General features: G+C 62.1%; 1 protein-coding gene across 1 annotated transcript in view; it reads right to left on the bottom strand.

Moving 5' to 3' along the window:
• Nucleotides 1–2298: 2298 nt before the first annotated feature.
• Plxnd1 (plexin D1) overlaps nt 2299–25622 on the bottom strand; it is a 35326-nt gene continuing 12002 nt past the window's right edge. The window contains exons 3-36 of the mRNA XM_026383018.2: nt 25019–25150; nt 24769–24869; nt 24557–24686; nt 23150–23327; nt 22913–23021; nt 22558–22660; nt 19617–19721; nt 17811–17900; nt 17544–17640; nt 16902–17056; nt 16242–16393; nt 15585–15684; nt 15136–15275; nt 14130–14297; nt 13958–14048; nt 13515–13778; nt 13277–13426; nt 12644–12758; nt 11824–11931; nt 11614–11726; nt 10958–11065; nt 10704–10834; nt 10428–10626; nt 9000–9146; nt 8261–8417; nt 7481–7584; nt 7330–7393; nt 6954–6988; nt 6602–6706; nt 6122–6285; nt 4869–5016; nt 4116–4256; nt 3827–3901; nt 2299–3373 (exon numbers count right to left, since the gene is read on the bottom strand). Coding sequence (XP_026238803.2) covers nt 3257–3373; nt 3827–3901; nt 4116–4256; nt 4869–5016; nt 6122–6285; nt 6602–6706; nt 6954–6988; nt 7330–7393; nt 7481–7584; nt 8261–8417; nt 9000–9146; nt 10428–10626; nt 10704–10834; nt 10958–11065; nt 11614–11726; nt 11824–11931; nt 12644–12758; nt 13277–13426; nt 13515–13778; nt 13958–14048; nt 14130–14297; nt 15136–15275; nt 15585–15684; nt 16242–16393; nt 16902–17056; nt 17544–17640; nt 17811–17900; nt 19617–19721; nt 22558–22660; nt 22913–23021; nt 23150–23327; nt 24557–24686; nt 24769–24869; nt 25019–25150 — 4296 coding nt within the window. The 3' untranslated portion in view covers nt 2299–3256. The remainder of the gene's footprint in view (nt 3374–3826; nt 3902–4115; nt 4257–4868; nt 5017–6121; nt 6286–6601; nt 6707–6953; nt 6989–7329; nt 7394–7480; nt 7585–8260; nt 8418–8999; nt 9147–10427; nt 10627–10703; nt 10835–10957; nt 11066–11613; nt 11727–11823; nt 11932–12643; nt 12759–13276; nt 13427–13514; nt 13779–13957; nt 14049–14129; nt 14298–15135; nt 15276–15584; nt 15685–16241; nt 16394–16901; nt 17057–17543; nt 17641–17810; nt 17901–19616; nt 19722–22557; nt 22661–22912; nt 23022–23149; nt 23328–24556; nt 24687–24768; nt 24870–25018; nt 25151–25622) is intronic.

Genomic DNA, 25622 nt, shown 5'->3' on the forward strand with positions numbered 1-25622 from the left:
AGGCTGAGAGGTAGAGGCCAGGAGGTAGAGGAGGCCGAGAGGGAGAGGCCGAGAGGTAGAGGCTACGGTGGGCAGAGACGGTGATTTTTCTCTGAATCTTTATTCTCTGATCAACCATTATTCAATTTTAATGTAACCTATTTATCAATAAAGGCTTCATTTTCTTTTTCCTATATCTTGGTGACAATGGGTGCTGAGGTTGAAGGATTGGGCCACTCGGTCCCTTTTAAACAACCACAGAGCGCCTGCCCTTTATCTGGCCAGTGCTGGGGAGAGGACAGGACAGGACCTGCGCTGGGCTGGGTGACAGTCCACAGTCTGGAAGGGGCTGGGCCTAGTCCTGGGGCCAACACCCAGTCTTGGGATCTGGGACCGCTTCCCATGTGTGGTTCTTCTCTGGTGGAGGGGTGGTCCTTGTCCCTGCCCCTCAAATCCAGCCTCTGGACAAGTAGGACGGGACCGTATCTGAACCCCCACCTGAAGACGTCGGTCGCTTTTACCTTTTGTGCTTTTTTAAAAAATTTCCTTCTGCTTCTCCATCTTGGAAGCTGGCCGCCATACTGTGAGGAAGCCCAAGCAGCTCGTGGACAGGAAGACAAGCACCCGGTCTTCAGGGCCAGACCCCTGACCAGCCAGGCCCGGCTCCCTGCCCTGTGGGTGTGCCATCTTGGAACGGAACCTTCTAGCCCTGGCTGAGCCAACCCCAATGTCACCTGGTGGGTTGGGGACCTGCCTCCATGGCTGAGTCCTGTCCCAGAAGCGGATTCAGGACCCAAGTAAGTAGTCACTGCTATTTTTAAGCTGTGGGTATTCAAAGGGCCACAGATGGGTACAGTGGCCCGGTGTGGTGGCCCACGCCTGTCATCCCAGCGACTCGGGAGGCTGAGGCAGGAGGATCGCAAGTTGGAGGCCAGCCTCTGCCACTTACTTAGTGAGGCCCTGAGCAACTCGGGGAGACCCTGTCTCTAAATAAAATACAAAAGGGGGCTGGGGAGGGGGCTCTGGGGTTGAGTTCCATCCCTGGTACCATAAAATTAAAAAAAAAAAAACAGGTGGGTATGTTGTGGAGGGCACTTACAGACAGTTAAGAGATTTGGCTTTTATGTCATGGCTCGGGAAATGTCCCCCGAAACCAGAGAGAGCCACCTCCACTTCCTGACAGCCTCTCTCCACGTTCCCAGGGAGCCGCATGCTAATCAGACATTCAGACAGGCTGCGGCATATTCAGTGACACAAGGATGTCACCAGATATGGGCACATGGGGGGGGAGTCGGGTTGCAGTTGGTGTGTTTGCCCCGATCCTGATTCTAACCCCTGTCCCCAGCCCCCTAGGAGCAGGGCTGAGGCCACCCTGCGAGGTGGCCCTGGGAGGCGAGGCGCAGGATGAGGACAGCTTGGCTTTAGGATTATTATTTTATTTTTCTTCTTTTTTTTTTTAAATGTGTGATATTTATTCTAGAATCACATCCTCCCCCCAAAAGGAGGGAGAGAGAGAAAAACCCTATCAAATATGCCAATAACTCAAATTAGAAAATCTGTTGCTTAATAAGGAGAAATCAAGGCTCAGAATAGAAAACGGGAAAGAGGAAAACTAGCTCCTTCCCACAGTGACTTCGGGGGGTGGAGGGAGACGTCTTTATTTTTATTATTTTTATTTATTTATTGGAGCTGGAGATTGTGTCTCAGGGAGGCTTAGCCCCCGAGCAACCCTGCAGCCCTGTTTAAATTTTTTATTGAGAGACAGGGTCTCCCTGAGTGGCTTAGGGCCTGGCCTCCCTTTGGCTGAGGCTGGCTTGGAACTGGCGATCCTCCTGCCTCAGCCTCCCCAGCTGCTGGGATGACAGGCGTGGGCCACCGTGCCCGGCTGTATTTTTCCTTCTTTCTTTTTTTATTTATTTATTTATTTATTTTTTTAGTTGTAGGTGGCCCTGGGGTGTCCTGTCCTGGGGGTGCAGCTGAACGGCACCCCTGCTTCGTTAGGCCCAGAGGGAGAGCCAAGTGGCCTGGGACGGGGCTCAGCCTGCGGATTTATTGTCCCCTCACCTTGTATTCCCAATTAAGGGACAACCTGTGCCCAGGGGAACAGAATCCAGCCTTGGGGACAAGTTCCCCAGCCCTGGGGCAGGGGACAGCAGCATGCAGCAGGTGTGACAAGGGTCCAGGGTCCAAGCCCCCTCAGGCCTGGCTCAGGCCGTCTTCCTAGGGACAAGGCCCTCTGCGTCCTTTGTGTCATAAACTCAGTGACAAACGGCCTCCTGTCCCCACGTGGCCATCTCAGGACAAAGGCAGAAGTCCCCATGGGATTCCGGCAGACTTTTATTATAAAGAAGGTTCCAGAGAGTTCCAGCCCCCCCCCCCCTGCCCCCTGGGCTCCTGGCCAGTCCTGGGCATGGGCTGGGTCTGCTCCCAGGGGGACCCACGGGCTGGATCAGCCACCCGGGGTCACCTCACACAGGGACAGACGGGGTGACGTTCCCAGGGTCCTGGGGAGGTCTGGGCCAGGCCTGCCGGCTCTCTGAACAGTCATTTCCAGTGTAGCGTTGGGCGCCCCTGGGGACACTCCCCGGGTCCTCTGACAAGTGGCCGCCGTTCACAGTTGGCGCGTGATAATTTTTTCTTTTTATATATAAAAGCTTAAAAAAAAAAAAAATTACCCCCCCCAAAAAACCCCAAAGTGGTGCTATCTTTAGAAACTTCCAGAAAGATGGAGTAGCCCAGCTACAGACTCTGTGCACCCTCGCCCCTCCTGCTCCCAGCTCCTGTCCCCTCCTCCTCTGTCCCTCAGGGGGGAAATCCTGGGGGCCTCCCTGGAGGCGGTGAGCACGGCCCTGGCTGCCAACAGCCGCTGCAGCCACCGAAAACCAGAAAACTCTGACCCTGAGTGTGGCCAGGGTCCTCTGGGGCCAAGGGACACGGTGACAGCTTTTTGGTGGTGCAAGCAGAAAGCCATCCGGGGCTCCCCCCTCTCTCTCCAGTTTGCATGAGGTAGTGTTTTGGGGGGCTGCAGCCTCCTCTCCCCGGGTTGAGGCCGGGCTGTCTTAGCAGCTGGCTGGTGCAGGGCGGGTCACTGTGCTGGGTGGACGGGGACAGCTTCCCAGAGACTGGCTGCCCCCATCCCAGAGTCAGAGCCCGTCGGAGGGGACACAGAGGCCTCCCTGGGGCCAGGCTTGGGGGCTCCAGGCCTGGCCTCCCTGGTCCGCCCTCCCCCTGAGCCTCCTCCTCCGCTCCTCGGTGTCGCCGCCCGACTTGGCCGGGGTCAGGCCTCGCTGTAGCACTCGTAGATGTTGTTCTCCATCAGGGCCACCACCTGCTCGAACTTGTGCTGCAGCTGCGTCCTGCGGGCCGTGGGGTTGGCCTCCAGGGCTGCCATGATCTGAGCAGGAGGCAGCAGGGGGTCAGCCGGGTGGCCCAGCTCAGGGGTCCCCGCCTTAGATGGTGGCAGAGAGCACAGCGCCTCTGTCCACCCACCAAGAGACCCACCCTAGCCGGCTGCGGCGGCCCCCACGCCTGTCATCCCAGCAGCTCGGGAGGCTGAGGCAGGAGGATCGCAAGCTGGAGGCCAGCCTCCACAGTTGGCGAGGCCCTAAGCAACTCAACCAGCCCCTGTCTCTCAGTGAAACCCCAAAAATGGCTGGGGACAGGGCTCCGTGGTGGACCACGCCTGAGTTCAGCCCCAGGTACGCCCCATCCCCAAAAAGACCCACCCTAAAGTGCAAAGTTCCCGGATGTGAGTGCTAAGGTGAGAAGTTCTCCTGCGTCTTCTATGTCAGGTGGGCAGAATGGACGTGGGCAGGTGCTACCTGGGCAGGTGCAGGGGGTCACTCACCTGGGGCCGATACCTCTTGGCGTATTTATAGATCTCTGCCATGGCCACGTTGGTATTGAACTCGTTCTGGTATTTCTGCAGGGGGAGGCCGGAGAGGGAGGCTGACCTCGCAGCTCCTCACCCCCCACCTTCCAAGAGCCCCTGGACCTAGACTTCCCAGTTCCCTTCTAGAAAATTCTCTGCGGCCCCCTCCCCTGGGACTAAGGTGCTGAGCAATTGTAGATAAGAAGGGGACACCCAGGGGGCCCCCCAAAGGCCCTGAGCCCCCCGCCCTCCTGCGCCTGCGCACCCGCGACTCCTCCGCCAGGTGCGCGTTCATCTCCTGCTCGCTGAGCGGCGTCATGTCCTGGATCTGCTTGTAGTAGCGCTGCACGACCTTGCGGTACTCGGGGATCTCCTTGGCGTACAGCAGCTTGTTGGTGGGAGAGTCCTGGGGACAGGGGGACATCTCAGCCAGGGCCACAGGCACAGCTGGGTCTCAGATTCTAAGCAGCCCCTGTCCTGGTGGCCCCAGAAGTGGCCTTAGGGGGCCCTCGGGGACTGAGGAGTCTTGGTTGGCACCCAATGTCCCCCATGTGCTGGCTTCAGACCAGGGGATCCTTGGTCCCCTCCCTGGGCTGCTTGGGACATGAAGCCCCTGCCCTGATCTCTCCCTGACCCTGCAGCCTGCTTTGGTGACACCCGTCTTGGGGACCTGGGTCTGTCTCTTGCATCTGATCTGATGTTTCCCGCTGCGTGATTCCAATGTCCCCAGCTCTGTGTCACACGCATCCTGCCCTCGCAGGGGCACAGACTTGGGCAGGGAGGTCATTTTCTCTCTCCTGCGGTGGCCCACGCCTGTCAGCCCAGCAGCTCTGGAGGCTGAGGCAGGAGGATCGCCAGTTCAAAGCCAGCCTCAACAGTTAGGGAGGCCCTAAGCAACTCAACCAGCCCCTGTGGCTCAGTGAAACCCCAAAAAATGGCTGGGGACAGGGCTCAGTGGTTGAGCACCCCTGGGTTCAGCCCCAGGTACCCCCCATCCCCCCCCCAAAAAAAGCCCCACCTTGCCCAGCTGCAGGTCGGAGATGGAGCAGGCGTCGATGAAGGCCTGGGCGATGACCGAGAGGCAGGCGTCGATGTGGTCCGTCTTCTCGATGTCGAAGACGAACTGGGGGTTCTTCAGAATGTTCACCCAGAACCGCAGGGGGAGGCTGGGAGGGGCGGGGAGGCCGTGAGCCCACCAAAGGGCGGGGCAGGGAGGAAGTGGTGGCTGGAGGGCAGCCCCGGGGGATGCTGCAGTCCCCAGGATGGATGTCACCTTTGGGAACTGAGGTTTGGCTCTCCCTGGCCAGCTGGGGCGGCTGGTCCACCCTGTGGCCGCCTCTGCCCCCTGCAGAGTCCCCCCTCCGCCCTGGCTCTCCCTCTGGAGCCTCAGCCAGAGCCTGGTTTTCATTAGAGGCCTCCCCTCCCCAGCCCCGCCCATCCCGGGCCCCGCCCACCACCAGCCCCGCCCACCACCAGCCCCGCCCCCAGCTCCAGGCCCCGCCCCAGACCCTGCCCCAGGCCCCACCCTAGGCCCAGCTCCAGGCCCCGCCCCAGGCCCCACCCCACTCCAGGCCCCGCCCCTAGCCTAGCAGGAAGTGCAGAGCAGCCAGGGAGGGCGGGGCCTCCACCCTGAGCCTCGTCCTGGGAGGCCAGAGAGCTGCTGACACTCTCCAACTCGGGGCCACCCAGTGACCCAGCAGCCTGGGGCATGTGGGTCCTGGGAGTTCTGAGAACCTTCTGGCACTGCCCAAACCCTGCTGGGTCATTAGCATTTGGGTAAGGATTTCAATAAATTGCTGATTAGGGGGAGACCTCCAGCTTCCAAGAAGGCTACAAACTGGGTCTGGGAACCAGAACAGGCCGGGTGGAGCCTGGTTCTGCCATGCCCAGGGCTGTGTGATGGGGGGCGGGGAGCCTCTGGGAGCCTCGGTGTCCTCTTCTGACAAATGAAGTTGATTCTGTTCGCTAACCCAGGTGGAGCGAGGGTGAGGATGAGGGCACCCAACACACACACACTGCTCCCTGGGAGCTTTTCGAGTGAATTCTTACAGTGAAGGTGGGTTACTACTGTTGCCCTGGTTTTATAGCTGGGCGAACTGGGGCACAGAGAGGTTAAGTCACTCACCCAAGATCACACAGCTCAAAATTATGGCACGGTAGGCATTGAACCCGGGCAGGTGGCCTCAGAGGGCAGGCTCTGAGACCCAGAGCCACAGCTCTGCCCCAACGATACGACGACATCTACACAGCGCTCCCCCTGCCCCCGCCTACCTGTTGGTCTTCCAGATGTGCAGGGTGTCCGGGTCCGAGATTCCCCTCTTCTCGGCCTGCTCTTCCAGGAAGTCGAAGAAGTACTTGACGGCCAGCGGGGGCTTGTCTTCCCGGATGCTCAGAATGGCCTTGAACAAGTCATCCAGAAACTTCTGCAGCGTGCCCTGGGGGGGGTGGGGGGCCACGGTCAGCCAGGGGCACTCTCAGAGCCGTGGGCCACCAGGGCCGCCCGTGCATGGTGCCTGGGGAAGGCACGTGACCTCAGTCGGGTCCCGTAGTGGAACCTCCCGGGGGTGGTGACAGATCCTGGGTCCCCAGCTGGGAACGGGAGGGGCCAGGATTTGGGCCCCAACCTTGGCACTCGAGCCACCACTGACCCCTGAGGCCCCCATTTCCTTCTCTACTGCCCCACAGGGGGACAGGGGAGCATGCACAGCAGACCCCCAGGAGCTGGGGAGGGGACATTGAGGCGGGGCCCACCTTGGTGGACAGCAGGCGGGTCAGGTAGATCTCGGGGAGCACCTTCTTCCTGTGGCTCTGTCGGTGGGATTTCTTGGGTTCCGCCAGCTCATCGGTGGGCAGCACCTGGAAGATGGGCAGTGGGCAGTGCCCAGCCATGCACACTGGCCACCGGGGGTGGGGGGGCCCTGGCCCCGGCTCTCTGCACATGGGCCTCTGACGTCCGCTGATCCTGGACGCATCCCCAGCTCCCTCAGCCCCGCCCAGCCCTTCCCAGGGCCTGGGAGCCATTTCTCAGAGGCCCAGGGTGGCCCAGGGCCAAGGCCACTCCCAGCCAGGGCCAGGCTCCCCCGGGTCCAGGCTGGACACTCACCAAGTGGAAATACTTCTCCGTGTCCAAGTCCTTCACTGCGAGGGGAGGAAGCACACGATAAATCAACAAGAGGGGACAGCAAGGCCCAGGTCCCAGGACCCTCCGCTCAACCTCAGAGTGGACCCCAGGACTCAGAGGAGCCCCGATTCCCAGAATTGGCAGCTGGGCAGCGAGGCCCAGGCCACCACAGGGCCTGGTGGCACGAACACAGCCCCAGACCCAGGGAGGCCTGCCAGCTCCCCTCCGCCTGGCCCCTGCCCAGGCCACATCCCGTGCTCCCGGGCCGGCCTCCAGCTGCCCACAGCCCATCGGCCTGCCAAGGCCCGGCCACAGGAGGAGTGGGTCAGAGGAGCCTGGCCCTGCCCTCCAGCCCTACCTCGGCCCAGGGTATTGTCCTTCTTGTCCGACAGGCTCATGGCCAGGGAGGCCCCTTCAGGGATCTGATGGGAGGGGAGAGGCTGAAGTCAGAGGCCGGGAGTCCGGGGAGGGAGTCCGGAGAGGGAGGCCGGGGAGGGGCGGGGCCGCACCTTGTAGTGGGCCAGCGTGTTGAGCTTCTTGCGGCCGTCCTCCACCACCGAGGTGTCGTCCAGGTCCCGCAGGATGTAGCTCTGCGTGCTCGACGCGAACCACTCTGGGGGCAGAGGAGCCGATCATCAGGGTCAGGGCCGGGAGCCAGGACCGGGAGGCCACCCAAGAAGAGGCCTCTCTCACCCTGGCTGGGCAGCCCCAGGCAAGCCAGGCCCCTCTCTGAGCCCCTGTGTCCTCATCTGGAAAATGGGGAGATGGTATACAACAAGGGTCCCCGGGAGCTGTCACCAAGCAGACGCTCAGGAAGCGTCCCCACTCCCCAGGGTCCTTCATGTTACAACTCCTGAAGTAAAAGGTCACCTGCACCAGAGGCCACACAACCCCCATGGCTCCCACTGTCCTGGGGATAAAGGGAGGGCCCAGCTCTGTCCAGGACTGGGCACAGCGTGAGTGACCAGGGACGCCCCATAGTTTTAGGAACCTCTCTTTGTGGTAGAACTAAAACTCCTATGCACCCTTCAAAACCCACTCTGAGGTGCCCTTCTGTGGGAAGCTCCTCCCACAGGGTTTTGGCCGGTGTCCAAAGCTTGGTCACATCGCAGGGACCGTGTCCCACCAAACCAGAGCCACTTGCTCTTGGGAGCCTAGTCTGCCATCGTGGGTGTCCCCAGGGACACTGATCATGCACATGTGCTCATTTGAAGGGGACTTTCTGGCCAAGGCCGAAGCCTCCAGGCACCCAGGCCCCTGCGCCCACCCCTACCCCTGCTCCTGCCCACCAAGGTCCACGTCCTCGGCCCGCGGCCACTGCGAATAGGGCACATTCTTGCAGAAGGCTTCCAGAATCTTCTCCTTCACTTGTGTCAGCGTGTCGGTGTCCATGGCTCGCACGCTCAGCGAGTCCATGCCGCAGCCCTGGAAGGACACGTTCAGGTTCTGCAGAGACAGACAAGGCAAAAGGGACAGGGGTCAATAGATTGTCACCCTTGCTACACAGGAGCCCAGGCAGGAAAGGCTCTGTCCTGGGAGGCTGTAAGGCTAGGTGAAGGCTGGAGACCAAAAAGAAATAATAATAAAAAAGAAAGACCAGAGGCCAGGACTGGCAAGCCCCGCCCACATGGCCACACCCACCTCAATCCCCACCCACACGACCCGCCCACTAGCGCTCCCCGCCTAACCCCGCCTAACCCCGCCTAAAGCAGGCTCAGCACCACATGGCCCCACCCACCATTTGGGCCCGCCCACACGGCCCCGCCCACAACAAGCCCCACCCACACGGCCCTCCCACTGGTGCTCCATGCCTAACCCCGCCTAAAGCAGGCTCAGCACCACATGGCCCCACCCACCATTTGGGCCCGCCCACTGCTTGGCCCCACCCAGGGCTGGAAAAGCCCCGCCCACATCAAGCCCCGCCCACTAGCGCCCCCTGCCTAACCCAGCCTAAAGCACGCCTAGCACCACGTGGCCCCACCCACCATTTGGCCCCGCCCACCGTTTGGCCACGCCCACCAGGCTCACCCTGGGCTTGGCCTCTATGTTCTCCCGCAGCAGCCACTCCTCGTTGAGCGTGTAGCGGGCCTTGCCCGTGATGGCGTCGATGGAGCCCTTGTTGATCTGCTGCTTGATGGCACACAGGAGCAGGAAGAATGGCTCCCCGACCGTCTCCTGGGTGGGCACAGGGCTGTCAGGGGTCAAGGCCCCGGGCCACCCTCCATGTCCCAGCCTCTACGTTTTGGCCTCACCCCATCCCATCTGGGGGCCCACTTGTCCCCAACACCTCCTTTGGGACCCCAGTGCCCAGGCTGACACCCCCTGCCCGGTGTCTCTATGGACCGGAAGTTCTTTTGCAGGGACCAACAAGCCCCCTGCACAGCTCCATGGACACTACTGAGGTTCAGAGAGGGCAAGCCATCTGCCCAGCATGGCCCAGCTAGGTCGTGCATCCACCCAGTCCTGAGCCCGTGGCTGGCCCTACCTGCCCGGCGGGGCCCTCCCAGGGTGAGGCGAGGTGGAAACAGGACCCAGAGGAGTTCACAAACGGCCCCCATCACAGCCTGAAGCCGTGCTATCTGCAGCCCCCCTGCTGTGAACCCCCATTTTATTGCAACTGCCCGGCCAAAAAGGGACTCGCTGCCACCCACAGTCTGCAGCTGATTTTCCAGCGACCCAGCTGTTCCATTTACGTGGACAGTGAAGTAGGAACGGTAAGTGTGTTTGAAAAAACGTTAAGTACATTTTAAGCAGATTTGGCAGCGTCCGAAGGCAGCGGGCCAGCTCTTAGTCCAGAGCCAATTCTCCGGATCTAGGGGTGGGAGCCACCGATGTCCCATTTTGTAGAGGAGAAAAGGCCTGTCGGAGGCCACATAAAGTGGCCAGGAGAGCTAGGTCCAGAGCCCCCGCAGCCCCCAGGGTCCAGGTCTGTCCCATCCCGTGCTTCCTGCTTCCCCTGAGAGGATTCACAGGACTCCAGAGGCCAGGGGCAGAGGATCTGCTTAACCAAAGGTAACCAAGGCCCAGAGAGGGCAGTGACCTACCCAGGGTCACACAGCTGGGTTCTGCCAAAGACCAGATGGAGACCCAACACAATTAAGGGCCTGGTTCTGGGCTCTGTCTAAGCCTTTGCCTTTCTCCCATGAACCCCAGCTGACCCTGTGGCCTCTTCCCTTGTAAAGGCAGCTGGATGGCAAGACAGGACCAGGGACTCCCGTTCTGCAGAAGAGTTCTAATAGGGTTCTTTTGCATTTGAATTTGCGATCCTCCTGCCTCAGCCTCCCGAGCTGCTAGGACCACAGGTGTGTGCTAGGAGGACAGGTGTGTGCCACCGCGCCTGGCTCCTGGGCCCCTTCTGAGCATCCCTTTCCATATCTGCACAAGGGCTAGGAGGGTCCCTGGGGACCCGGGGGGCGTGACTTCCGGCCTCCCCTGCGCAGGCGCGAGCGGCCTCACCCGCAGGCAGCTGTACATGCAGATGGACATCCAGTTGGTGAGCATCTTCTCCACCACGGACTCGGTGCGCCGCAGCATGAGCTTGGGGTTCTTGGCGGCCGAGGCGTCGATGAGGTCCACCAGCAGCTCCTTCATGATGCCTGTATAGTACTCCAATTTGCCGTGCAGAGCGATGGTCAGCAGCGAGGCCAGGCTGCACCTGCGGGGCCGCGGGGCATCAGCCAGGGATCGGCCCTGGGGTCCAGCCCAGTGGGTACCCATGCCCCGGGGACTGACCTGTCCCGCACGACAAAGTCCTTCTGCTGCTCCAGGGCGTGCACGAAGACGATGAGGAAGTGCTTGTTGTTGAGCAGGGACGAGAAGAGGCTGATGCCCTCCTCCATGTGCGGCCGGCAGCTCTCGGGGATCTGCGGAGGCAGCGGAGGCGGAGGCTGCCGTCTCCCAGTGCCAACGACGGGCGTCCCCGGGTTGCAGGAGGGGGACAGTGGGACCCGGGGAGGGGACGCCAGGTGGGGGCCTGGGGTACTCACGGTCCACTCTCCCAGCAGCGGGTGGGTCTCCTGCGGCGGGGAGCCACTCCCCTGGGGACTGAGGGTCTGCGAGGGCGACACGTAGCGCTCTTCGGAAAGGGAGGAGCACTGCGGAGGCAGATCCCAGGGTCCTCAGCGGCTGGACACCCCCTGATGACCAGGCCAGGCTCGCAGGGCAGAAAGGGGCGCCACCCTGGGCCTCTGCCGGGGGACACTGGCCCGGAAATCACAGCACCCAAAGGACCCCGGGGCCTTTTTTTTAATTTATGCACAGGGCTTTGCTAAGTTGTTGAGGCTGGCCTCCAACCTCTGATCCTCCTGCCTCAGCCTCCTGAGCTGCTGGGATGACAGGCATGGGCGAGGCTCTGGATAGTTAAGCAGAACCCAGAGGACAGGAGACAACAGGGAGACCAAGGGAATGCTGGCAGGGAATCCTGGGAGTCCAAGTCACCCTTAGTGACTTAGTGAGGGGAGGACACCAAGGAGGAGATGGGGGCTGGCAGCTGGTTCCCCTATGGACAGATCCCCTCCCTTGGCAGGACTGCCATGGACGGGAGTGCAGGTTTCGCACTGCTCAAGAGGCCCTGTACTGCATGCACGTGCCCTGGGTCAAGCTGCCCTGTCCAGGTTCAAGGGGGGGGGGGGCTCTGGCTGACCTTGGGGAAGAAGGTGCGGGTCACAAAGTGCTTATATTCCAGGAAGGGGATGCCCTGGCTGCGGTTCAGCTCTTTGGTCAGATCCGTCATGTCTGTCTGAAGCTCTGCGAAGCCTGGTGGACAGGCAGGGAGCTGTCAGGGGACTGTGCACCTGTCCCCCCCACCAGGGGACAGCCAGGGGACAGCCTTTGCCCGGTGCCACCCACTGACCTTTGCGGATCTCCTCGCGGATCTGCGATTCCATCTCCTCCATCTGCAGGAGCGTCTTCTGCCAGTAGCGCTCGGCGCGGCGGCTCTTGGTACAAAAGACAAACAGGGCTGCGGGCAGCAAAGCATTTATTGGCACCTGCTGTTTGCAGATCCCAGGCCTGTGGGGAGAGCTTCTCCCCAGGATCCTCAGGGGACAGTGCTCAGAAAAAGAACTGTGTGTGTTTAAAATCACGGTAGCTGTCGGGTGATAAAATGATGTGTTTTCTGTTTTCTTTTTGGATTTTGATATTTTCCATTCTTTGTTCAATGACCAAGAATTATGCTGAATTAAGAATATTTTTTAAGGTACTGGGGATTGAACCCAGAGGCTCTCTACCACGGAGCTGTACCCCCAGATCTTTTAATATTTTTTTTTTTATTTTGAGCCAGGGTCTTGCTAAGTTGCTGAGGCTGGCCTCCAACTTGCAATCCTCCTGCCTCAGCCTCCCAAAGGTTGGGATTGCAGGTGTGTGTCCCCACACCTGGTGACAGTGAACATGTTGACCATCTACAGAGGGTTTTACAGTCCCACCAGCAGCGTATGAGGGTTCCAATTTCTAGACTACATTATTTTACTTAAAATTTTTTTTTAAGTTGTAGATGGACAAATACCTTTATTTTGTTGGTTTATTTTTATGTGGTGCCGAAGATTGAACCCAGAGCCTCACACGTGCTAGGCCAGCACTCTACCCCTGAGCCACCACCCCAGCCCATGTTCAGACAGGGCGGGGCCTGGGGGGCAGGCCTGCCCTCCCTGTGTTCCAAGCCTGGGACTCCTTACCAACCACAGAGAGCAACAGCAGGACGCTGCAGATAACGATGGACACTATGATGGCGGTCTCGCTGCCCCCCAGCTGCAACGTGGCGATGGTCTGGTTGAAGTTCCCTACTTGGATCTGCACAGAGGGAGGGAAGGGGATTGTAGTTTTCCTGGAATTACGTTTTGGCTAATGCTGTGTGTTCTTGGGCAAGTCACCTAACCTCTCTGAGCCTCCGTGATAATACAAAGATAACCACCTCTACCTCCTGGGGAGACTGACAGCTAATGGAGATGACACTTGTCAGTACAGGAGGCCGTGACAATTATTAGAGCCTGGGGGGAGCAGGGAAAGATGGGCAGTTCACAGGGCCTGGCTCCGGTCCTTGATTATCTGGGACCAGGACAGCAGGTGACAAGACTTGACCAGGCAGGACACCAGGATTCTAAAAGCCCAGCCACCTCAGGGCCCAGCTGAAGCGAGTGACTGACACTGAGTAGGTCCCTAAGGTCTTGGACCTCCGTGTCCTCATCTGCCCAGGGAGGATCTGAAGCTCTGCCTTGCGTTGCTAGCCTAAGCTACTGAGCATGAAAACTGGTGGATGCTCAGGGAATGGTTGGGGCGGGGCCAGAGTCAGCTCCGCCTCTGCCACTCACCGTGATGGGCAGCTGCCCCTCGGCGGCGCCCAGGGACTCATTGACCGAACAGTGGATGACCCTCTCCGAGATGATCTGGATGTCGCAGGCCACCTGGCCTATCTTGACGCGGTACTCGTGGCTCTCGAGTCCCAGGCTGTCCTGCTCCTTCTGTGGGTACAGGAGGGACGCTGGCCAACGCTCTTGGCTGAGCCTGGCCGGCCCCCTCGGGCCACCCCGGGGGTCCCCAGGGGCTCACGTGGATGACCAGGGTGAGGGGCTCCCCGGGGTGGTGCTTGATCCACTTCTCGCGCTTGGCCGTGGAGAACTGCGGGTTGGGGAGGTAGTCCAGGCGGAACCTGCTGCCCCGCGGCACCTCCTCGGGGTCCCCCAGCTCCTCGGCCACCGCCACCTCGTCGGCGTAGGCTCGCCCATTGATGAAGAAGTCCACGGGCGCCGAGGCATTGCTCAGGGCCCCCGGGGACGGGCAGGTGATGAGGGTGGCATTGAGGACCTTGCAGAGCTGGCCCCGGGGTCAGGGTGAGGAATGCAGGATGGACAGACGGACACCGGACAAACAGGGGTTGGGGTGGAAGGGGACAGAAAGAGACAGAGATGCCGCAGGAAGAGGCCTGGTCAGCCAGGGCCACCAGCTGTACCCAGCCCACCCCCCATCGCAGCCCCTCCCGGGGGTCCCCTCACCGTGGGCTCCCGGCCAATGTGGTGCACGGACATGGACACGTTCTGGACCATGTGGAAACGCTCGCCAGCCACCGTGATGGTCCTGCCGCCGCTGTGGGGGACAGCCAGACCCCCTCAGCACACCTGTGGCCCCAAGGAAGGAGGCTGGGCTGGGCCAGGGGCTGGGGCTCACCTGACGGGGCTGCGGCGGGGGCTGATGGTCGTGATCACGGGGTTCGGCATGTACCAGAAGGTGAGGTTGCCGCGCACGCAGCCCCTGCGCTCCAGGCGCACGCACACGGGCACCGGGGCCGCCTGGACGCCCCCGGGCACCGTGCAGGTGATGCTGGTTTCCGTGCGCCTGAGGGGGACGGCCACATCAGCAGGGAGACCCGCCTGGGCTGCCAATGTCTCAGCCCTATGCACTTGGCCTGGGGCCCGCCTTGTCTTCGGCGCCCTTAGGTGGGTGTCCCACCTACCTCCTCCAGGAAGCCTCCCCAGATCTCACTCAGAACCCCAAAGCCCTGACTTTTCTCTGATCCTGTCTCCATGGGAGCTTCCTGTTTCCCTGAGGCCCTGGCCGGGCTTATCTTATGCATCCTCAGAAAAGTCTATCAATGAGACATGGTACACAGTAAGTGCATAATAAAGACAGAAGTTCCCCCAGCTCCACCACCAAAAGGCTCCAGATCACGCCCCCTACCACTGGTCACACTTCTGGGCCGGCAATCACCATTTTAATTGCTGCTGCCATTTATGGAGCACCTACTGTATGCTAGGTAGTGCACTCCCTGAACTTAAAGACCATTCTTATGCTGAGCACACCTGTCATCCCAGCAGCTCAGGAGGCTGAGGCAGGAGGATCACAAGTTGGAGGCCAGCCTCAGCAACTTAGCAAGGCCCTAAGCAACTCAGGGAGACCTTGACTCTAAATAAAATATAAAAAGGGCTGGGGAGGGGGCTCAGTGGTTAAGCGCCCCTGGGTTCAATCCCTGGTATTAAAAAAAAAAAAAAAAAAAAAAAAAAAGATGTTCTTACAAGAAGAGACTGAAGGTCAGAGAAGTGAAGGGGCCTACCTAAGGGGCCATGGCTAACAAACAACCAGCTGATGTTTGGGACAATGACATCGCCCCCACCCACCCGTCCCCCAACCCCATGGGTTTCTCTGGTGGGAGGGGCAGGGCTGCTCTCGGGCTTACACAAGCTCCGTGCAGGGGTCTGTGCCGTTCACCAGGACCTGGAGCTCAGAGCCCACGTGCAGGTCACTCCCATGGATGGTGATCCTGGTGCCCCCTGCCTTGGGGCCCATTCTAGGGTCCAGGTTGTGGACCAGAGGCAGCTGGAGGCGGAGGGCAGGAGTCAGGTTCTGTGCACCCGAGGGGGCGGAGCGCGGAGGGGGCGGAGCGCGGAGGGGGCGGAGCGCGGAGGGGGCGGAGCGCGGAGGGGGCGGAGCGCGGAGGGGGCGGAGCGCGGAGGGGGCGGAGCGCGGAGGGGGCGGAGCGCGGAGGGGGCGGAGCGCGGAGGGGGCGGAGCGCGGAGGGGGCGGAGCGCGGAGGGGGCGGAGCGCGGAGGGGGCGGAGCGCGGAGGGGGCGGAGCGCGGAGGGGGCGGAGCGCGGAGGGGGCGGAGCGTGGGCGTGGCCTTCTTACCACGTAGGAGAAGCGCTCCCGAGACCTGCCCTCCTTGGAAGCATTGACTGTCACCACATCTGAGAAGGCCCCTGGGGCTGGCCCCGTGGCACACACGATCCTGGAGGGGGACAGGCGCACTCAGAGGGTGTGACGGTGCCCCGTGTCCTCCCACTCTCAGCTGGACCTGGCCTTCTGTACTGTCCACATTGAAATAATGAACAGTCCTCTTGGCCTCTGGAGGGCCAGCTGGAGTGACCACTGTCGGGGGATCCCCCCCTACCCCAGGCGTTCCCACAGTTCTGCACGCCTGAGAGGACGAGGGGGGCCAGGAGGGCTGTGATCAGATCATCTGGTCACCTGATGGCTTATCTGCAAGGCCTCCCCAGGAGGAACTCTAGCTCATTCCTCGGTTCTAGAACATTCTCTAGAGGGACTCTCCCACCAGGAGCCCCTCCAATTTAACTGCAAACCCATCGTTCTCATCAGAGCGGGGCTTGTGTGCAGAGGGGCTGGCCCGGCCTGGGGAGCCCCGAGGGCTTCCTGGAGGAGGCGGCGTAGAGCAGGAACCCGAGGGAGAGAGGAGCGTCCCAAGCAGAGCCAGGCAGGAGGCACAGCGGGACCGCTGGACGCACAGTGGGACGAGGAGGGCAGGGGGCCGGGGACCGTGCCACTCACTCCTCCGACACCGTGTATCTGTCCCCCAGCGGCTCACAGGCCACGCTGCCGATCCACACGCCGTGGGCCACGTCACTGAGCCGCCGGCCCAGGTTCCTGCCGCGGATGGTCAGCAGGGTCCCGCCATCCAAGGGGCCACTCAGGGGCTCGATCTGCCAGGAGACCAGAGACAGGAGTGACAGGGACTTTGAGGCTGGGACACTCAGAAATGGCCCCTCCCACTGTCCTATGCAGGGCCACCCAGCACCATTCACTGCTTAGAGGATGCAGGGGCTCAGAGAGGGCTGGGACTGCGGGTCACCTGGCCTTGAGCATGACTGAGGCCACTCAGCTCGGGGATGCCACTTAGGGCAGCCTCCTGGGCACCCTGAGGAGCCCACATCGCAGCCAGACGCTGATTGGACCAGGGGCAGGACCTGGCCTCGGCTAAGCCAATCAGAATCCTTCCCTGAGATTTTTTCTGTCTTGCACCGGGTACAAGTTATGTGAGGGGCCTTGATCGTCACCGGACCCCCCAGCTTTCCCTGACCTTGCTATTGCTCACGGGTCACTTGCATGCACGTGCCTAGGGGTGTCCCCCCAGCTCCCCAGCCCGGAGATGCAGAGCCAGGCTGGGTGCAGGCCGGTTCTGGGGTGCAAGCGCCCCCTGGGTGTGCTTACCGCACGGATCTCAGGTGCGGGGCAGGAGCCGGGCAGGGGCTGCAGGGGTCCCCGCAGGCGGCAGCCGTCGCTCCACACGCACAGGTGACCCTGGTCCTCGCGGCCTAGGCACTGGGAACAGTCGGGGCTGCCCATGGCACAGTTATAGACCACAACTGCAGGGGACAGTGGGGTAGAACGGGTCACCCAGAGGCCGGGGCTGCGTCCCAGATCTGGACCCTGCGAGGGTCTTGGCACCCCTGAGCCTGGCTGAACTCATCGCTCCTTAGGGTGACCCCATCAGGTAGAGCCACTGGTTAACACCATTCACAGATAAGAGCTCAGAGAGGGCGAGTCACTTCCCCAAAGTCACACAGCCTGACCCTGGGGGAGCTGGGGTTCACAGCCAGGCCCACCAGTGGGCCTCCGGAGGCCAGGAAGGGCTGAGCCACATGGGCTCTGGGAGGCCAAGGCCTAAACTTCTATAATAATAATAATAATAATAATAATAATAATAATAATAATGGCACCATCAACATGGGGGGCAGCTACACCCCAAAACTATTCTCACGGCTTTGCACCCTCGCTGAGCCTTCTGAAGAGGGGGACTGTGGGGTTCAGGAAAGAGCCTCCATGGGTGTGGAGAGCCGGCAGGGAGCCCACCTGTTATGGGGGGCTCGGGGTTGTCCAGGAACTGCGAGGGCCGCCCCTTCAGTTGGAGGCTGAGGGCAAACTCCTGGGTCTTCAGGGTCGTGTGCAGCTGTGGGGGGAAGGGGAGAGGGCGGGTGGGCGGCTGCGTCTTTTCTGGGGGAGGGGGTGTCGTGGGGGCCGAGGGGGGCAGGGCTGTTGGGGAAGGGGGACGGGAACCCAGGGGAGGGCAGGGTGGGGAGGAAGGTCTCCCGGGTCCCCTGGGGGGGTCACGCCACTTACCGCCACTTGGTTGCAGCGTACCACTGAGGCGTTGAGCCAAGTGGCCTCGAAGGTGTCCTCTGGCCCCAAGCTGCAGTCCAGGGCTGCCCCCTGCGGGAGACGGGGACGGAGGGGGCTGAGGACAGCCAGCCAGCGTCCCTCCCCTCCAACCCCGTCACGACGCCCCGGACTGTCCCCTGAATGCTGGCCTTGGTCCCATCTCAGGTCTGGGTGTGGCTGCACCACCTCCCAGAGGCCCCTTCATGTCCGATGTCGGGGGGGGACCAGGAGCCCACGCACACCTAGGGTTCCTGCCCTGGGTCTCACTGAGTGGCTGAGGCTGGCTTTGAACTCTCGATCCTCCTGCCTCAGCCTCCCAAGCCTCTGGGGTGACAGCAGTCTTTGGACTTAGCTTCCCCCTCCTCTGCCCCACAAGGCCACGCCTCCACGTGGCTCTTCTCCTGACCCAGCCCTCTCTGTTCTTTGGTCTGGGTAGCCTGTCTCCCTTTGGGCCACCAAGCAAGTCTTCAAATGCCACCTCTGCTATGTCCCAAGCTGTGTGATCTCCTACAGGTTGTTCTACCTCTCTGAGCTTTATTTTTCCCTAGCTGTACATTGGGCGTGGACTTCCCTCCCATTGGTGGGGAAACGGGAGATGGTGACTCTTAGGGGTCTGCATGCTCTAGGTGCCTAATATGTGCCGGTTGTGATGGGTATGCAGGAAGTGCTCAATAAATACAGCAGCATCGATAACTAGCTAAGCGGTTTCTGTGTGCACTGGCCCAGCCCCTGGCCAGCCTCAGGCAGGTCTTCCTGTTTATGTCCCTGTCGCTGGCAGATGTGACACCCTGCAGAGGACAAGGTCAGTCGGTCCCTTTCTGGGGTCACAGTCCGGAAGCGGAGGTAGGGAAGTGGCTGCTGGCGGCCAAAGGCTCATTTTGACTCCTGCCCTGAGCCCAGGGTGACCTGGTGACAGCAGAGCCAGGTCCCTAGGGCTCCCCAGGGCCCAGGCCCCTCCCCAGGACTCTAGAAGCTGGCCCGGGGCACTCGGGAGGCCACCAGGGCTGCCCTTGCACCCTCCAGGCGCCCCCTGTCCCCAGCCTGGCGGGGGGGTGGGTGGTGCCAGCTCCAGCCCTGGCCACCAGGCCTCCTGACACAGCCCGATGCCTGGCACGTGGCCCCCACGTGTGACAGCTCCTCCCTGGAGGAGACAGATGGCGCGTCCCCGGGAGCCGGGAGGGGGAGGCTGGCGCGGGGCCAGACCTGTCATCGCTTCCCACCCAGGACGCTGGGGGGGACGGCCCACGGAGGGCTGCGTCCCCTCCCTGCCCCGATTCTGGGGGACAGCCTGGTCACCGGACAAGCAGGGGCCGAGTGACCCTGTCCTGGGCCTCAGTTCCCTCTGGACAGGGGGCGGGGTGGCACAGGGCTCGGTGGCCATGTTCCAGGGTGGGAGCCCCTGGGGGCGGGTGTGCCCAGGGTCACAGTTCAGCCTGGGGACAGGGCGGGGTCAGGCGGGGCGCATATGGGTCGCATCCACCACGGGCTGCAGCGCCAGGCGCCCGGGCTGGGTCCCTGCTCCTGCTGGGGCGCGGGAGCAGCTTGGGGACCTGGCCAGAGCGTCCTGCTGCAGCCGATGGCTGCCTGCTGTCCCCATCGCCTGGCCTCAGTGCCACCTCCTGTTCCCCTAGTCCTGTGCGACCAGGGACTTTCTCAAACAGAACCCACAAGGTCCTAGAGAGCAAACCCAGAGCCCCGCGGGTGCCAGGGAATGGCCCCCGGCCTCTACCCTGTCCCAGCCTCTACCCTATACCAGCCTCTACTTACGTGGAAGGAGGCCGCGTTAGCCAGGGGCACCAGGATATCCTGGGGGCCCCCTGTGGGGACAGGCGCCAGGGACAAGGGCAGGATCTGGGGGCAGTCCTGAGGGTCCTGTGGATGAAGCACGGGGAGAGGGTCACGTCGGGACATTTTGGAAAAGAGGTGCCTGGCTGCCTCCGGGCCTCCTGGAGTCCCGCTGGCCTGGAGGACCAGGGAGCCCTGAGGAAAGTCCCCCGAGGTCATGACATTTGAACGGCCGCCCCACGGAGGGCTCAGGGCCACCCGGAGGCGGGGTTCATGCGATCCTCTTTCCAGATGAAGAAATGGAGGCAGTTCCTGGGCCTCACTTTTCCCAGCTGCAAAATGGGGCTGTGCCGACTCTGGAGGGCGGTCGGCCACCCCGGCCCCTCAGCCAGGCCTTCAGCACGTGGTTTGGGGACAGCTGCGTGCAGGCCCCAGGGACAGGCTGTGCCCACTGTGCAGAAGGAACGGGCCTAGGTGTCGGGCAGGGACCAGGGACAGCGTGGTCCCTGCCTGAGCCCAGGAGGTGGGTCTCTCTGAGCTGGAAGTCTGGGGTCCAGCCTCCTCATACTCCAAGACCCTGACCTTCTGGGACCAGCAGTGACACGGCCAGACCCTGAGGAGGGAGGCCCCTCAGCTGACCCCAGGCCTCAGGTGGAGGGAGGGAGGATGGAGTCTGCTGTGTGTGCTCACACTAGCTGCTGTCCCTCTCTGGGCCTGGTTTCCATTCTCATGATGGGGCCTTTTGAGGCAAAGCCACAGGACAGAGCGGCCCCTGGGGAACGGTAGGCCCGGCTGCTGCCCCGCGCAGGCTCGTGTGCAAACCCCGTGGAATTTCAGAGAACGGAGGCCACATGTTTCCAATCCGCCTCGCAGCGGCTGCCAGGTCTGCTTCGCAGCTGGCCAGGGGCCCGGCGACTGTCCCGGCTCCACCCCCTCGTGGTGAGGTGGCCGACAGGGGGGTGCAGGGGGCCGGGCGGGAGGCCTCCCAAGAGGGCCCCCATGCTGAATGGTATGGGACCCCCCTGGGGCCCCCCTGCTCCCCAGTCCCTGTGTCCCCAAGAGTGGCCTGGCCTTTGGGGGACCCCCTCCCCAGCCTGCAGTCTTGGAGCCTGGCCCTGCTCCTGCACCCCAGGGACAGGGGAGCCCCGGGCCCACCCTCATTCCAGATGAATCCATGAGAAAAATAATCTTCCAGTTTCCTGGGGCTAGGCAGGAGGGGGGGATAAGGACACTGCCTTGTCACCAAGGAGAAAGAGCCTTCCTGAGCAGGGCGCCCCCTCCAGAGAGACGGGGAGGCCCCCGAGACTGTTGGAGCTCCTGGATCCAGCTGTGCCTGAAGGTGGCTCCCTCCCTCAGAGGAGCCAATGAACTCTGCGGGCCGGAAGCCAGCCGGCTTGGTGTCTTGCCTGCACGCAACCCAGAGAGCTGGCCCTCCTGTCCCTGCACAAGCCATCGGGTGTCCCTCTGCTGCAGCATGGGACAGGGCCGGGCCTTGGGAAGCCACGGCTGACTACCTCCAGGGCAGAGGAGGGGAGAGGGGCCCGGAGCCAGATGTGGGCCCAGATGTGGCCCAGCCTGCTCCAGTCACAGCTCCCAGGGGGCAGAGCTGGGGTGGCCCCAGGCCCCGCACCCCCAAAGCCAGCTCTCTCTGCCCTCATACGGGCTGCACCCCACTTCCTTCCCAGGGGGACCCCGGGGGTGTAGCAGGAGGTGAGGCTCCGGGGACCCCCTCTCTCCGGGAGGCGCCTCTCCCCCCCAGCTCCCCAGGGTCCAGGGGGAGAGCAGAGCCCGCTGCCCGCCGGCTGCCCGGAGGAGCCTGGCGCCTCTGTGGCTAATTGGCACTTAATTAGAGGCCAAATTGAGCCTCAATGAGAGCCTGGAGCAGGCCTGGGGTGGAGGCCGCCTCGCGTCCTGCCAGAGCACAGTGGTCCTGCAAGACAGGCCTCCCCGCACCCCAATCCCCACCCCCCAAGAAAGGCAGAGCTGGGGTCAGCGGGCTGTGGACCACCCACCCAGTGAGCTCCTATGCACCCGTCAAGGCCCCACCCAGAAGTCCCCTCTCGAGAGCAGGGTCCCCAGTCCCAGCCCAGCAGAGCGGCCATCAAACTCCCAAGGAACACAGCAGCCTTTTACTGAGCACCTACTATGTGCCCCCATACGGACGGGGTGCTCACTCCGGATCCTGGTTCCCGACCACCAGCCACTGGGTCCCCACTGCCCCTGGGGAAACCGAGGCAGGGCCTCCCCACTCGGTTCTGAGTCTGGCTGGGTGGTGTCCTCCCCCAGGGACAAAATGCCTTTAGCTGCTAGGGAGGCTAAAAACACGGAAGGTTAAGATGGACAGCCACCCAGTCCTGGGACCCGGGCAGGAGCGGGCATTCAGACTGCGGGTGGGCTTGGGTTTCCCAGAGGGCCGTGGGGCTGAACTATGGCCACGCTGTCACACCAAAAAGCCTCATGTCTAGGAGCCAGGCCGGGCGGCACACGCCTGTCATCCCAGCAACTTGGGAGGCTGAGGCAGGAGGCTGCTAAGGTCGAGGCCAGCCTCGGCAATTTAGCAAGACCCTGTTTAAAAATGAGAAGTCAAAATGGGTGTGGCTTCGCGGTTAAGCACCCCTGGGTGCAATCCATGGTAGAAAACAAAGGCACTTCACCTCTGAGAAGAACCAAGGGTGTGCGTCGTGGTGGTCCCTGGCCATAATCAAAAGCGAAAAAGAAAGAAACAGGAAGCCATGGGTGTGTCCAGCCGTAGGGGATTGGGGAAGCAATGGGTATGTCCAGCAAAAGGGGATTGGCCCCACGCAGCTGTTAAATTCAATGCCCAGGATGTGACGATGCGGAAATGTCCTCAACAAATTAACATTAAAAAAAAATAAAGGTAACGAAACAGGGGGGACCAGGGTGTCCCCCAAGCCTGGCTTACCGTGGGGTTTGGCGAGGCCTCGCAGTGGGACTGGTTGGAGACACAGGCGTGCTGCTGGGTGCACCAGAAGCAGGGCCACGGTGCCGACAGACAGCGGGTGCAGCTGGAAGGCAAGGGGCACCCCTCAGACTTGGGGCTCCCTACCCCTTCTCCTTGTCCCTGACCCCAGGAACTGGACCCAGAAAGCCAGTCCCAGTCCAGGGAAAGGACTTGGAGGGGTGGGGACACCGTGTGAGGAGGTGACTTTTGAATCATGGAGGGGAACCACGGTGAGTGTCTGGGGAGCTGTGAGTGCAAAGGCCCTGGGGTAGATGAGGCCGGAGCCCCGTTTCCCAGCCCTTTCCCTGGGACTCACGCTGCCTGGGGGTACACCTGGGCCATGCGGCTGCAGTCGTAGATGGTGAAGTTGGCCGACACGATGTCGCGCCCGTTGACCCTCAGCGCCATCTCCAGGGTCACGTGGTCTGCAGGGGACGTGGGGGAGGGGTCTCGGCTCACACCAGAGGCTGTGACTTCAGGATCCCTGTCACCTCCAGGTGAGAGCCCACCATTGTGCCCCCCCAAAGCCGCTGTGGGCCCCCCGGGGGCTCACCCTGGTGGGCGGGGAAGGGCGGGAACTGCCTCCTGGGCAGCAGGCTGCAGTAGGCGATCTGGTGGCCGTAGGCGGGGCCGGGGACCCGGGCCACGGTGCGGATGTCCCTTCCGTAGTCACAGGCCATCTGCATGCCACTGAGGCTGGGCAGGCTGCCCGAGATCTGCAGGATCATGCCCTGGGGAAGGGGCCGCCGTTGGTGGGGGGCCTCGGCTGCCCCCTGACCGCCCGGCTCCCTCCCAAGGGCCGAGCCTTGGGCCTGAGTCTGGTCCTGCCTGGGTGGCCCTGGAGGGAACTCGAGGTCAAGGGCCACCCGACCTGTGACCCTCTGGTCCTGTGTCCCCCTCTGAAACACGGTAGTCAGTCTGACCTCTGTGACCTCCGGCCTTCACACCCTCCCAGAGTCTCCCATCTCAACCTACCCCAGGGCCTTTGCTCTGATGGCTCCCCAGACACTACCTGGCTTCACCTCCGTTATGCAAAAGGCCCCTTTCTAACGAGCCGCCCTGTCCCCCAACCTGCTCTAAAATGTCAATCCTCTGCCTCCTGTTTCTTTTGGGCAAAGTATTCAACACCTCGTGGCCATTTTATCTTGCTCATCCTCTCTCCCCAGGAGAGCACGGTCGTTTCTCCTGGGCCAGAACTTGGTCCTGTTCATTGGTGTCCAGAATGGGGGTGGCACATAGTAGGTGCTCAATCATACATGAGTGCGTGAACCCAGGATGGGTGGGGAGAGAAGATGAGAAGAGAACTCTGACGTTCAATATGGGAGGAGGACCAAGGATCCCCAAATGCTGGGCAGCCCCAGGCTGGGCCATCAGAATCTCTCAACCCAGCCTGGGCATAAGCCATTGGAGGCTGGGACAGGAGGATCGCAAGGTTGAGGCCAGCCTCAGCAACTCAGTGAGGCCCTGTCTCAAAATTAAAAATAAAAAGGGCCGGGGATGTGGCTCAGAGGTGAAGCCCTCACAGAGGTCCCTGAGAACAGGTCTGGCAGGACCCTGAGCCTGGGCTGGAGTCCCCTCCCGGGCCCAGGTCCCCACCAAGATGCACACTGGCCTCTCTCTGGGAAGGAGAAATGTCCCCGTCGGGTGGGGACCTGGCGGAGGGAGAGGCAGGCAGGTGGGCCTCCCTCCTCGTCCTCCCCGGCTCCCCCTGGGGCTCCAGAACCTGCCCCCGTCCTTCAAGCCCCGGGTCCCCTGCACTCGGTGACCTTGAGCGAGTCATTTGACCTCTGCTGGCCCCAGTGCTGGGGACATCCGGGCTCCTGTCACTTCCCCGTGATGTGCCTCCAAGTCCCTGGGACATCCTGGGCAGGGCCTCCCCGTCTCCGGCCTTGGCTATGGGGCCCAGGGACGCTCCCCAGCTGTGGGTGTCCCCTGGCTGGAGGGTGACATGGGGACTCACGGGGTACTCGCGGCGCACGTCGATCTCGGCGGGCAGGACGGTCATGGCCGGGCAGCGGCCGGGCCCCTCGCTGGCGCTGGTCCAGAAGTGCGGCTGGGTGGCGTTGGCACAGTCCTGCTGCAGCGTGCACCTGCGGTGGCACGGCAGGGTCAGGTCCCCAATGCCACCAGGGGAGGTGGCCGCCCCCGGGGGTGCCCTCCCGGCCCGCTCACCTGGTCTCCAGGGCGCACCAGCCGCAGTAGGCGTCGGCCGCACCCAGGCAGGCTGCGCAGGTGACATGGACGTCGCAGGCCGCCACCTTGACTCGGGCCATCTGGAGGCAGAGGCCAGCTCAGGGAGGCTGCCGGCCTCTCCCTGTGGGGAGGCTGGGCGAACTGAGGCCGGGGTGGGGGGACCCAGGGAGGCCAGGCCGCCCTGCAGAGGTGACGTCCCATGGCCCGGGGCCCGTCAGGTGGGACTTACCTGGTGGGACGTCATCAGATACAGGTACCCGGGGTCAGCGGGGTCAAACTGCATGACGGGGTGCACGGGCTCCCCGTAAGCCACCGTCACCACCCTCCTGCTCACCACCTGCATGCTCTCGTTCAGGTTGACCTGCGGGGACGTGGCTGTCAGGTGAGGAACCCAGCCAGGCTTCCCCTCCCCCCACCTAAGGTTTCTAGAACATTCTCTGGGAGGATGTTGGGGACTCGGCCAAGAACAAGGTACTTTGGAAGGTACCGATGTCCTGTCATGGAGGGTGGGGGACAGGATCCAAGGCTCTAGGACTCTCTGTGTGTCCCCCTGGGAGGCTGAGGCAGGAGGATCCCAAGTTGGAGTCCAGCCTCCGCCATTCAGTGAGCCCTAAGCAATCTAGCAGGATCCTGTCTCAAAATAAAAAGTCAAAAGGGCTGAGGGTGGGGTTCCGAGGTTCAGCGCCCCTGGTGCCCCCCAAACATGAATTACTTGTAGTTTATAAAGCGTGAGGTACCCGAGAGAACAAGGAGGTTGAGGCTGGATCCGTGGAGGCCGGGTGTACACAATGGGCCTCCCCAGCCCAGCCCTTGGGGGAAGCCTCCCGCCTCCC

This window comes from Urocitellus parryii, chromosome 16, assembly GCF_045843805.1.
Source record: "Urocitellus parryii isolate mUroPar1 chromosome 16, mUroPar1.hap1, whole genome shotgun sequence".
Classification (NCBI taxonomy): Eukaryota; Metazoa; Chordata; class Mammalia; order Rodentia; family Sciuridae; genus Urocitellus; species Urocitellus parryii.